Source organism: Acinonyx jubatus, chromosome B1 (genome assembly GCF_027475565.1).
Source record: "Acinonyx jubatus isolate Ajub_Pintada_27869175 chromosome B1, VMU_Ajub_asm_v1.0, whole genome shotgun sequence".
Classification (NCBI taxonomy): domain Eukaryota; kingdom Metazoa; phylum Chordata; class Mammalia; order Carnivora; family Felidae; genus Acinonyx; species Acinonyx jubatus.
Genome location: NC_069382.1, coordinates 94,484,270 through 94,497,283, shown reverse-complemented (window position 1 = coordinate 94,497,283; position 13,014 = coordinate 94,484,270). Strand labels below are relative to the sequence as shown.

At 33.6% G+C, this 13,014-nt stretch overlaps 1 protein-coding gene across 20 annotated transcripts in view; it reads left to right on the top strand.

Moving 5' to 3' along the window:
- LARP1B (La ribonucleoprotein 1B) overlaps positions 1–13,014 on the top strand; it is a 125,722-nt gene that overhangs the window by 30,466 nt on the left and 82,242 nt on the right. For 18 of the 20 annotated variants that reach the window (XR_003422551.2, XR_003422550.2, XR_008296124.1 and 15 more), the window contains 3 exons: positions 2,957–3,131; positions 8,052–8,224; positions 10,888–11,253. Coding sequence is in view for 14 of the 20 variants with exons in the window: in XM_027065944.2 (XP_026921745.1) it covers positions 2,957–3,131; positions 8,052–8,224; positions 10,888–11,253 (714 nt within the window). In the remaining 6 variants the exon portion in view is untranslated. Of the gene's footprint in view, positions 1–2,956; positions 3,132–3,709; positions 4,721–5,238; positions 5,318–8,051; positions 8,225–10,887; positions 11,254–13,014 lie in introns of those variants that run through there. The other 2 variants (XR_008296127.1, XM_027065972.2) reach the window with 2 other exon arrangements.

Genomic DNA, 13,014 nt, shown 5'->3' with positions numbered 1-13,014 from the left:
TTGGGCTCTGTGCATTGACTGTGCAGAGCCTGCTTGGGATTCTTCCTCTCTCTGCCCCTCCCCCACTTATGTTCGTGTTCTCTCTCTCTCTCAAAATAAATAATCTTTAAAAAAAAAAAAGCACCAACATTACTAGAAAAAGCTTCAGGTGTCTAGAAATGTTAACTGTACACTTTAACTCGTTGTTTAGGAGTTCAGGATAAACATGGTTTGGCTTTATTAAAACTCTTGTCTAGATCTTTTCCTTAATTTTGTGTAAGACATAATTTTTGTCTGATGCTAAATCTAAATCACAGCTTCTGGTCTCTTTATGTTCTTCTTGAGCTTTTTTTTCAATAGGGAATAAATTCCCTGTGATTTAAGAATCAAAGATTATGTAGTGAAGAATTTCTTCCTTCCCATGTTTCTCCAACAGTGAGTTAGTTAAATCTTTCTTGGTGACTATGATTGTTACTTCTTTTCTGTTTATTAATTCTCCTGAGATAGTTCATGTTATACTACATACATATATTGTTATGTCTTTCTTTCTAAAAACAGTATATATTAGAAGATTACTCAATAGTTGTATATAAAGAACTTTGGTTCTTTTCCCCTCAGATTTTTTCTTTTGAATTGAGGCATAATTTATACACTGTATGTTATAAATCATAGGATTATAGATTACTTTTCCCTATGAATATAGTTGTGTAACCAATACCCAGATTAAGATATAGAACATTTTCAACATCCCAGGCAGCTGCCTTGTGTCCCCTCCTAACCTGTACTACTATGCTCTTCTCAAAGGTAATTACTTCTTTAGAGTTCTCTCATTTGTTTTTTAACTTCACATAATCAGCGGTGTGTATATTTTTTTGTATCTGACTTATAGTTACCATTTCTGTGAGATTTATCCATGTTGTTGGTGTGTAGCGGTTGTTGACTATCCATTTTAGGTTAGTATTTCCTTGTATGAATATAATACAATGTACTTTTCCATGCTCCTGTTTGTAGATACCTGGGTTCTTTACAGTTTGAATCTGTGGTACTGTTGTGAATATTATTGTATGTATTTTTTGATGGACATATGTACTTTCTTGTGAAATGATGGGTGTATACACACACACACACACACACTTAGCTTTTGAAGATACTGCTAAGCATTTTTTCCAAATTAATGAACCAATTAAAACTACCACCATTGAGAGTTTCACTTGCTCCACATTCTACCAACACTATTGGCAGTCTTTTTCCAAACATGGTTTTGAAAAATTTAAACCATTAAGAAAGTTTCAAGGTTTTTTTTTTTTTTAATTGTTTTCTTTTTAACGTTTACTTATTATTGAGAGACAGAGAGACACAGAGCAGGAGCAGGGGAGGGGCCGAGAGATGGAGAGACACAGAATCTGAAGCAGGCTCCAGGCTCTGAGCTGTCAGCACAGAGCCCGATGCGGGGCTCGAACTCACAAACCGCAAGATCGTGACCTGAGCCGAAGTCGGACGCTTAACTGAGCCATCCAGGCACCCCTCAAGGTTTTTGTTTTTGTTTTTGTTTTTTAATTCAGGTATAAATAGCATGCTGTAAAATGCAGAGGTCTTAGGTATTTATTTTGAGTTTTGAAATTGTGTAAGCCTGCCCCCAAAAGGAAATAGCCCATTACTCTAAAAACTTACTTAATGGTCATTCCAGTCACAGTCAGTCCTCCCCTACCAACCCTCTGCTCCATCCCAAACTACTTTTCTTATTGTATCAGTATAGATTAGTCTTTATTTGTACACATTTGTGTAAATGGAATTCTTCTGTCTCCTGACTCTTTCATTTATAGTTTTTGAAATTCATCCATGTTGTTGCAAGATCTGGATGCTGAGTATACTGTACTACAGTTTACTACCAGGGTGTCATTGCTTCTAGAATGTTCAGTAGACAAAACTGGGAAAATATGTTAGGAAAAAATATAGATATCACCAATTCAAACTTTTTATTTTAGGCTTCTTCCTTATTTCCTTTATTCTGTGTTTCAGACTCTCTATTTTTTTCAGAGAGTATCCTGGTTCCTATCAAAAGAGTTTGTTTTTAAATAATTTGTAATACTAATTTTAAAGTACTGTCCAGTTATGGAAAATGTAACTTGAAAAGTAAGTAGTATACTAAAGGCATACAGGTATAAAAAGTTGTACACATATGTTCTCCAACTAAAATATAGCAAGTTATAACTTTTATAAAATAACAAGTATGTATATTCAGTTTTTATATATTTGTATTTTTTCTCATTTAATTTTTAAAAGGTGAGTACCTTTGAATTTCAGATAAAATTCAGATCAGTAAGTCTTTTATTTTGAGGAAATTTTGTTCTAGTTTTATTTTACCGTTAAATTACAGCATGTGTATTTTTGCAAAGCACTTTGGCCTAGTGGCTAAGACTTTTGGTGGTGGGTAGCTAATAAATTATGTGAGTCCTTGTATTGCCTCATACTTAGTGTATAATCTTTATGAAGTTACTTTATTTCTTTGAGCTTCAGTTTCCTCATCTATGTACCTTATGGGGTATTGTGAGGAATGTATATGTGTGTTTTTTTATCAATTAATGGTGGTAGTCATTAAAATAATGCCTAAATTTTATTTGGTGATATTAAGGTAGGATAAAAAGAAATATGAGAGAAAAAAATTGATAATAAAGCTTAATTGCCGTAGAAGTAGTTTGCCTCTAGTTGACATAATAATCCTTAAATGCCTACTCTGTTGTGAAAACCAAATTATCTGCTGCATATTGTATCAGGATATCTGTTACCTATCACAGGGGCAAATGATTTAGAAATTTGTTCTAAGTAGTTAATTTGTGGATGCTTTTAAAAACATTTACTCTGTATAATATCTGCTAATTTCAGATTTAAAATTTTTTTAGGTGATTAGAACTATAGGATATGCAATTTAAATGTTTTGAATGAAAGTTCTCTAGTATCTGAAAATACCTATTTATAGGCATTGAAAGATAGCACAGAAGTGGAAATTGTGGATGAGAAAATGAGAAAAAAGATAGAGCCGGAAAAATGGCCAATTCCAGGCCCTCCTCCACGTACTGTGCCACAGACAGACTTCTCTCAACTGATTGATTGCCCAGAGTTTGTACCAGGCCAAGCTTTTTGTTCACATACAGGTAACAGCTTTTCTTCTAGAGCAAGCAGTGTAATGGTGGGCTATTTGGTTCAATATACCTATCCTTTCAAAAGGTTTATTTAGATTCAATAGGAAAATTAAAGATAACTGAATGACTTTTGATGCTCTCAATTCTATTCATATTATCCTCTCACAGAACCATAAATTAGAGATTTAAGAATTATGGGTAAATTTCTGCTCTATTCTTGTGTACTTTGTCCTGTGTGGAATTTCTGTCCATCTTCTTAGTTTTACTAAATGATTATAGATATATTGTGCCAGTTTTCCTCTTCTAAGATTGGAGTAGTCTAATAGGATTGAAATCGTTTAAAAGTCTTATACTCAAGAGTGGGCTTGACTTTAATGTTGTTACCTGTGTGCTTCAGTCCCGTCTTGTAAAGACAGGATGATCTATATTCGAAAGCAGAATTGGGGTACTGTTATGGAATTATTAAGGTTATTGATTAAAGAATTGATGGTAATTAGAATTTCCAAAAACTGCTTTAATAATAATTTTTTCCTGGATCATTTTTAAGACATTCCCTCTTGGGAAAAAATGTGTGCTTAAACTTTTTTCAGTCAGGGTGATGATCTACTGATGCTCTTGGATGTCATTTGATCGGAATATGCAGAGGAATAGGTGACTCACTGAAATATTATAAACATTGGAGCAAATCGTGCTGCAGAAATGAAAGCGACCAGACTTACTTCTATGCAAGAATGTCTACTCCCAACTCCTTGTGGAGGAGGTTGGGCCACCACTACAATGGAGATAAACACCTTTGTGATGATGATGAGAGACAGACCAGAGGACTGCTGTTGTTTTTATAGGAGCCACCATTTGTGTGTAATTAGCCTGGGCTGCATGTGCTACTTTTATTTACGGTGGGAAAGTTAATTATCATTCTGGAATTATTGCAAGATTCTGTCTTTTCCTCCCAGACTTTTGTACCTGTGTCCAGATCAATAAAGCAGAAATAGGCTTGAGTGGCATTTCCTAGATTGTTAGGTCCTTTGCTATTTGATCTGCCCTTTAGTGCAGTCTACAGTGCAGTCTACAACTCACATGCTGTCATAATATTTCACATGGACTGTAAGATGTATTAATGTGGACACTGAGGGATAAAAAATTTGAGAAATGAACAAGAATATTTTTTTCTAAACTCTTCAAAATGTATTTTTTATACACGAGTATATGAGACCTGCCATCAATAAAGTACTGATGGACAGTCTCACAGATATTTTTATTTAGTGTTTCTTTGGTTGTTAGCCCTCTATGCCTCTAAACCTTGCCAAGCAAGAAACTTGGGCAGATGTTTTAAAAGTTGAAGAAAAGTGACAATTTTTAGGTTTTCTTAAAAAAGACATAATGTCTGATTGTGTAAGTTAGATTAATTTATTATGTAAATCTGGGGTCCAAGATGACATTTTTAATCTGCTTATGAACAGGCATTAGGTGAGTTAGATAGAAATAGAATATACTTTTTCCACAGGTAGCTAAGATAGGTCAGTCAAGTTGGTGATGCCTGTTCATTTAACCATTTATGCATTATTAATAAAATGACAAGAATAAAATTACAACGTCTTGTACATTTTTGTGTTTTTTAAGTATACACTCATTTACATCTCACATACATCTTCCCTAAAATCACTGTATTTGTATGTCAAAATTTTTAGGTTCTTTAAATTATACATCATTAACTGATAGATAATGAAGGCATATAGGAAGACAGAATGTTCTTAGAGTTATGCTGATTCACATGACATCATAGGAATAAATATGTAAATTCAACCTTTTCCCATGAATCCTCAGATTTCTGACCTTAATAATCACCTTCTGATGAGAAAGCCTTAGTTTCAATACAAAGTAGTATGTCACCAAAAATTTGAAATGGATGTAGGATAGGAAATATAGATTGTATTTATCTGTGCCTGTAAGTAAAGAAACTTTTATCCATATCCTTTTTATGTCTAATGAGACGATCTTAAGTTTCAAAAACGTAACTGTTGATGTATACTTTCAGAGGGATTTATATGGTAAAATATTTAAACATTTTTGGTTTTTTTTCATCAAAGAAATTAAAATTTCTATTTTTCCCTCTATGGAGGTTGAATTGTGTAACATGAGTTCACCTTTGCACTGAACAGAGGACCTCAATGCACCAGAAAAAGTTGATTATGGGAATGGTAAGATGTTAATTTAAAAATTTAGGTTTTGCAGTTCTTTGGATATAGTATTACACTATCAGCTCTTAAGTAAAAGGATTTCATTCATCAAAATTGAGAGTATCAGGTACCTGACCTTCTTGGGGTTTTTTGATGTTGTTTTTGGTTTTTTGAAAAATGTGTAGGAAGATCCCTAATGATTTTTTAATAAGCTGTGAGATTTCCTTTGAAAAATTGCATAAGTATTCCTGAATGTGCCACATACAAAGTATATAATCCTTTTAGAGCAATCTATATAATGACCCAGATTCAGGGTGCATAAAGAAGTCAACTAGATAGATATCATGGAATACGTATGGTGATTTATCTCTGGAGAGTCAGGTTGACAATTTTCAATTAATGAAGGCAGCAAAGATCAATTTTTTTCTACGTTCTCACAAGTTAGAACCTATAGGTGTCCAAGTATGTGTCTAATTTCTTTTTTTTATCTATAAGCAAGTTTAATGTCAAGTCATCCAAGTAATATTCACTCATTTGTTTTTGGAAGATGAGTGCTTTACCATTAACCCTTAAAATTTATACATATAAGGTTTGAAATCTTTATAAAAGAAAACGTCACATAGAGCATATGTGTAGGTAATTATAAGATAAACACTTCCTTTATAAAATCTAGATTTTTCTTGTCTTACCCAAATTCTTTATTTTAATGTCATTTAATTTATAAGCACATGTGTTATGGATATAGTGAAAAACTTGACTCGTGGTAGAAACATTCAAGTTTAGAGAGCATTTAGAAATTATTATATAATAAACTTAAGTAGGTGTTTAAGATTAAATTTCTATGTTAAAAATAGTAGTTACTGATTTCCCTACCATGTGCCAGGTGCTGTTCTAATCATTTATACATGAACTGTACATAGTAATTTAGTTAATTCTCAGTTGCTAGGGTGGTGGTTCTTAGTCTATTTTTAAAGATTTAGTCACTGCATTGAACATAGATGATTTATAGTGTTAGGAATAGGGTTCTCTGCTGTTAAATATTTTCCCATTCCTATAACTTTTTACTTGCAGCCCAAACCTAGCATTTCACTTGTACTACCTTTGTGGATCAATTAATGATATATATACCATTAATTTAGAAAATTGTAAAGCAGCAGTGTCTAATAGAAATAGAATGTTAGCCACACATGTAATCCTAATAATTTTAATAGCCTGAAAAGCTACAAAACAAATGAAATTAATTCTAATAACATTTTAAACATTTTAATATACCTAAATATTGTTAATATAAAAATTATGGATCCATTCTACCTTTTAAAATTTTTTTGTACCAAGACTTTGAAATCTGGTATGTACCTTACACTTATCCTGAGCACATTTTAGGAGTGGCCATGTTTCAAGTGCTTAGTAGCTCCATGTGGCTTGGCTGGTGGCTACATACTAGACAATGCAGTTTTAGAGCCTTTTCCATTATGAAGGAATATACATTTAAAAAAAGTAATATAGTAATCTGGCATTTGAATCCTGGATCTAACTATGCATTCTTGGAGAGGATAATAACTCTAACATGTAGTAGATGAAATAAAATCTTGGAATATTCTTCTCAAATCCAAAGTCCTGGAATGTGCCTTTGCATTTTCATTTAGTAAAAAAAAAAAAAAAAGATGGCTGGTGTTCATTTATTTCAGCTTTCTCCATGTAATATTCAACTTTGCAGTATTTTCAAGTAATTGGCTTTCAGGACTAAAACGATGTTTAGAATTTTAGAGTTTAAATTAGTATTTAAAATTTTTGTATGACTCAAGTACATATTGCATTATAACTTTAAACAAGTATTCTTTGACTTTAAAAAAAGATTTGTAAAGGAATCTATTAGGAATTTATTTATAGAGCATGTAATTATTCTGATTAAAAGATTGTGTGGAGAAAGGCATTTTTAATTCCAACAGAGTTTTTAAATGTTTTAGGGGCACCTGGGTGATCAGTCAGTTTAGCATCCAACTCGTGATTTCGGCTCAAGTGATGATCTCACAGTTTGTGGGATCAAACCCTGCATCTGGCTCTGCACTGACAGTGTGAAGCCTGCTTGGCATTCTCACCCCCCCGCCCCCACCTCCTTTTCCCCCATTTGTGTACTCTCTCTCTCTCAAAATAAATAAAAATTAAAAAAAAATAAAATGTTTTACATTTTATTGCCAGAGCAGTGCACTTTAATGATGTGACATGCTACTCTTTATAAACAGTATTCAGTATGAGCTAAGTGGGCACACTGCATTCGGTTAAACCTCATTAAGCAAAGGAAATGTGAAAAGTAGGAATAATGGCTTACTATAGATCATAGCAGAACACTGAAGGACTGATTTTGCCTTCAATAAAAGACACATTTAGTCTGTGGCTTAGTAGCATTCAAGGTTCCATAATTTCATTATATATAATTAATAGATTTTAAGATTGCACACGGAATTGACCCCTAAATAGATGTATTGTCACAATTAGTGACTCAATTGATATTCAGAAGTTTGAATGAATGTGATCTGTGTAAGAGTTGGTGACATTCCTTTTATCTGTTATTCATTAGCTTTACTTGAATACATCATACAAGCTTTTCAGGTTTGAAAGTCCTTGGGAAGATTATAATTGAGATTTGATTTATCATGTTTTTGTGAAAAAAAAATCAAACCCAAGTGAAGAAAAATAAGGTGTTTTATAAGTAAGAAAGCCATTATTTTAACTAAGTACCAACTTAAAATTTTAGAGTCTGCCCCAAATTCTCCAAGATTTGGAAGTCCACTGAACCCAAAGAAAAATACTGAAACGAGTAATCTCCAAGCAATATCTAGAGGTCTGTCTACCAGTTTGCCCGACTTGGACTCACAACCTTGGATAGAAGTAAAAAAGAGACCTCGTCCATCTCCAATGAAATTGAAGGTAAATTGTTACAAGCCAAGTGAAGTGGAATACATTTTGGATTGAGTATAAGACTACTGTATTTTGTTTGTCAAGTAAATATATAAAATTGGAAAAGTTTAAAAAATTGTAAAAATTGGAACCATTGGCCAGAAATAAAAACTACTCAGTAGTTAAAAATAAGTTCTATTGTGTCAATTTTAAAAATTTACCTTTTACTTCTGAATATGATTTAAGATACTTTGGCCTTTTTACTTGTGACTAATTTAAATTTGAATAACTCACTCAGTTTTTTTAAACCTGACAAAATTTTCTTAAATTGTGATTTTGTATTTTAATCTCATTATATTATTTTTAACTTTGTTAATTATAAAGAGTACGGATTCTGTACATACGTGTTTTGGTAATTCTGTGTACTGTAAGTAAGGAAAAGAGAATTGATGTCTTGGAGGCATGTGAGGGACTGAGGTGTGTGGTTATGAAACAGGAGGAGAAATCCTTGATGGTAGAACTGCCATATTTTTGACTCATGGTTAGATACAAAATTTGAAATGTGATAAAAATTGCTCTGATCTAATCCATAAACAAAATGAGTACAAATAAAACTAGGGAAATCTGAGTAAGATTAATGGGTTATTTCAATGTCTTATATGTGATATTCTATAGTTTTGCAAGATGTTAATATTGGAGGAACCTGGGTAAAAAATACATAAGATTTCTGTTTCTTTTTCTTTTTTTTTTAATGTTTGTTTTTTGAGGGAAAGAGCGAGCAGGGAAGGGGCAGAGAGAGGGAGAAAGAGAATCCCAAGCAGGCTCCACATACACTGCCAGCATAGACCCCAATGCAGGGTTCGAACTGATGAACTGTGAGATCATGACCTGAGCTGTCACCAAGAGCCAGATGCGTAACTGACTGAGCCACCCTGGGGGTCTTAGATCTCTATTTCTAACAACTGTATGTGAGTGTACAATTCTCTCAAAGTGAAGTTTACTAAGGATGTGGCTTTTTTTTTTTTTTTTTAATTTATATCCAAGTTAGTTAGCATATAGGGCAATAGTGATTTCAGGAGTAGATTCCTTAATGCCCCTTACCCATGTAGCCCATCCCCCCTCCCAAAATCCCTCTAGCAACCCTCTGTTCTCCATATTTAAGAGTCTCTTATGTGTTGTCCCCTTCCGTGTTTTTATATTATTTTTGCTTCCCTTCCCTTATGTTCATCTGTTTTGTCTCTTAAAGTCCTCATGTGAGTGAAGTCATATGATTTTTGTCTTTCTCTGACTAATTTCACTTAGCATAATACCCTCTAGTTCCATCCACGTGGTTGCAAATGGCAAGATTTTATTCTTTTTGATTTCCAAGTAATACTCCATTGTGTGTGTGTGTGTGTGTGTGTGTGTGTATACACACATACACACCACATCTTCTATATCCATTCATCTATCGATGGACATTTGGGCTCTTTCCATACTTTGTCTATTGTTGATAGTGCTGCTGTAAACATTAGGGTGCATGTGTCCCTTCAAAACAACATACCTGTATCCCTTGGATAAATACCTAGTAGTGCAGTTGCTGGGTTGTAGGGTAGTTCTATTTTTAATTTTTGGAGGAACCTCCATACTGTTTTCCAGAGTAGCTGCACCAGTTTACATTCCCACCAGCAGTGCAAAAGAGATCCTCTTTCTCCGCATCCTTGCCGACATCTCTTGTTGCCTAAATATATTCACAGTGTGTTAAAAGTTAGTTTTCTTTTTGTTTGTTTTGTTTTGTTTTTAGTTAATAACATCATGGACAGCCTTCTATTTACTAGAACATTAGTTCTGTCAAGGCAGAGTTATTATTGTATACCCTTTCCTTGAACCGTGCCTGGCTCACAGTGAGGACCCAGATAATTATTGACTGAATGAATATATACTACATTAATAGGAGTTCTCAAAGAAAGGGATTGTATAGGAGAGTTAGCATTTGCTAAAGGATGAGGATTGGTCATAGGATGGCATAGGAAGGTAATACTGAGAAACCTATTTTCTTGTGTTGAGAGTTTTGGAAATCTAGACTAGTTTAGATTTTAGAAGCTCTAGGATCTGAAAGTTTGGACTTGTTATGTCACCTAGTAGGAAGCAATTTTAACTTTTTCAGGAAGGGCAAAGTTCAACAATTGAGTACATGTTAGGGTAAATTTAATGAAATCCAGGCCACACTGAGTGGAGGTGAAGATTGAGCAGAGGGATTATCTAGGAAACCTAGTTAATGTAATTACAAAGGTTCAGACTAGCAAGTCTGACTATTGAATTTAGAAGTCAAAAAACCTTGATTGTTCTAGTCCTGACTAGTTCTGAAATTGTGGACAAATTAACTTCTATCTCTAGGCCTTTTTTCCCCTCATCTGTAAAATGAATTGCTGTGCAGTAGTGGATGAGCTAAGCACCATTCTAACTCTAAAAGGAATCTTTTAGATTAATATAACCCTCCTTTTACTCAATTTTGTGTTTTTCTTAGCGTTAGACTTAGCGTTTAGCAAATACTTTGTATTTATTGGGCTAGAATACTACTGATTTGATTTTCTTTTATAATTTGCCTGCTGTATAGTCATTGAGCATGTTAGGCTTCATATTACTTGTAACATGTGATTTTTTAAAGTGATTAAAAAAAATTGTGTATATAAAATACCACTTTCTTCCCTTAGGAATCAGCATCTCTGTCTGAAGAGGCATCAAATCAGCTATATCCTTCAGATGAACAAGAGCAAGAAGAACTTGACTTTTTATTTGATGAAGAGATGGAGCAAATAGAAGGACGAAAAAACACATTTACTGATTGGTCTGATAATGATTCAGATTATGAAATTGATGACCAGGATTTAAACAAGATTTTGATTGTAACTCAGACACCACCTCACATGAGAAAACATCCTGGAGGAGATCGAACGGGCAACCACATGTCTCGGGCAAAAATTACATCTGAACTTGCTAAAGTCATTAATGATGGCTTGTATTACTATGAACAGGATCTATGGATGGAAGAAGATGAAAACAAACACACAGCCCTAAAGGTAATTGTTTGTGGCCAACAACATCTTTCTACTGATACTAGTTTTTTAAATATATGTTGCTCCCTGTTTTTCCTAAACCTAAGGCTTTATTTTATTAAATTTTTAATATAAATAAACAATATTTAATATGAAAAATTCCTGGAATATATCTGACAGTCATAACCCGAGATACTATTTTATTTTATTAAAATGATAGTGGAACGAATAATTAAAAAAAATTAGCATTCACTGACTAAAACCCTTTTTTCAGGTGAAAATAATTAGAAGGCCCTTTATAATAAGAAGGAAAAAAGTTATGGACAGGCTTAGTTTATATGCTCATTTCTTACCCTGGCCTATAATTACTCCAGCTCTATGAGCAAGGTGTTAGAGAAGGGTTACTTTTGCTGACCCCTTTCATCCTTCACTCCTTAGTCTATGGTGCATGCTCTATAGTAGTGGACTTTGTTGTGGTCAGGGATGGAAGATTAAAATGGCTGATTGTCTCTTCTTGTCCAGTCACTACTCTGGTGGTAGGGGTGCTCTTTGAAACCTTGTTCGAATTTTTTATCCTCTTGCATTTCACCCCACATTCTGGATAACTAACCTATCCTAGTTATTAAGGTAAAATACAAGAGCATCAGAGTATTCTTTTAGCTGTCTGCATTCCTTTGATATCGATTTTAATGATGTAGATAGGGAATACATTGGATCTTTTTCTGCCATTAAAAAAGTTAAATATTTGTTTTTAGTATGTAATAATGAAGGAAAAGTTGTATAACTGTACTATGCCAAATAGAAGAGAGATCTTGGTCAGAAATAGTTACAGTTGTAGGAAGAAAAGCCTGCCAACTAGTGATTGAATAGAAGGGATTGGCTGTCCCTGGAGGTGTTCTTATCATTAGCAAGAAGTGTACTTCCCTTCTTGGTCTTCATTTCTTTTTCTTCATGGAATTTCCATCATTGCATTCACTTCTTTACCTTCTCTATTTGTTGCCTTTTTGGAGACCATGCCTCAGGGTATTATAGCTTTCTGTGAATTAAGAGCCTGAGTAGTTCTCTCTGTCCTGCTGTGGGAAAGGAAGTGTGTTTTTATATAGTTTCTTGGTTGAAAGTCTTTCCTTGTCTAAGCATTGCTATTTTATTTGTGATACTTAGGTTCTGTAAGAAATCTCTAAATCCTTTTTGGAACAGAGCTAGAAATTTTATAATAGGTTACAATTGCACTCCTTCCATTCCCTGTCTCCACTGTGCTTTGTTCTTCACCATCTACCATTCTGTATATTGCACTTCCCTTCTGTTTTGATCGTATGGATATGAGATTTATGAGGATAGGAATTTTTATCTTATTTTGTGCACTACTGTATCTCTGCTGCTAGGATAGTTCCTGGTGCATAGTAGTACTCAATTCATATTCGTTAAATGAATAAATAAATTATGGATTAAACATTATGAACTACCCAGAGAAAAGCTAACCACTGTATATAATATTGGTTCTGTGGGAAAATTTTTTGAGTTCCAAATAATGAACTCACAAGTCACCTTGAGAAACATGCTATTTGTAGGTGATTATTTATTTGCTTTAACTAACATGTAGACAAAAAAGCCATGTGTTAAATAAAAACCAGCATCTGCCTTATCCATGAAATATTAGGGGAAAGTAATCTTGGCTATATGACTCTGAGCATTACGGATCTGTTCATAAGTATGTTGTATTTTAGCGTATGTACATTGGTCCCTATGTACATTCTTATCACCTTATCCCCCTTGTTTCTAATTCTG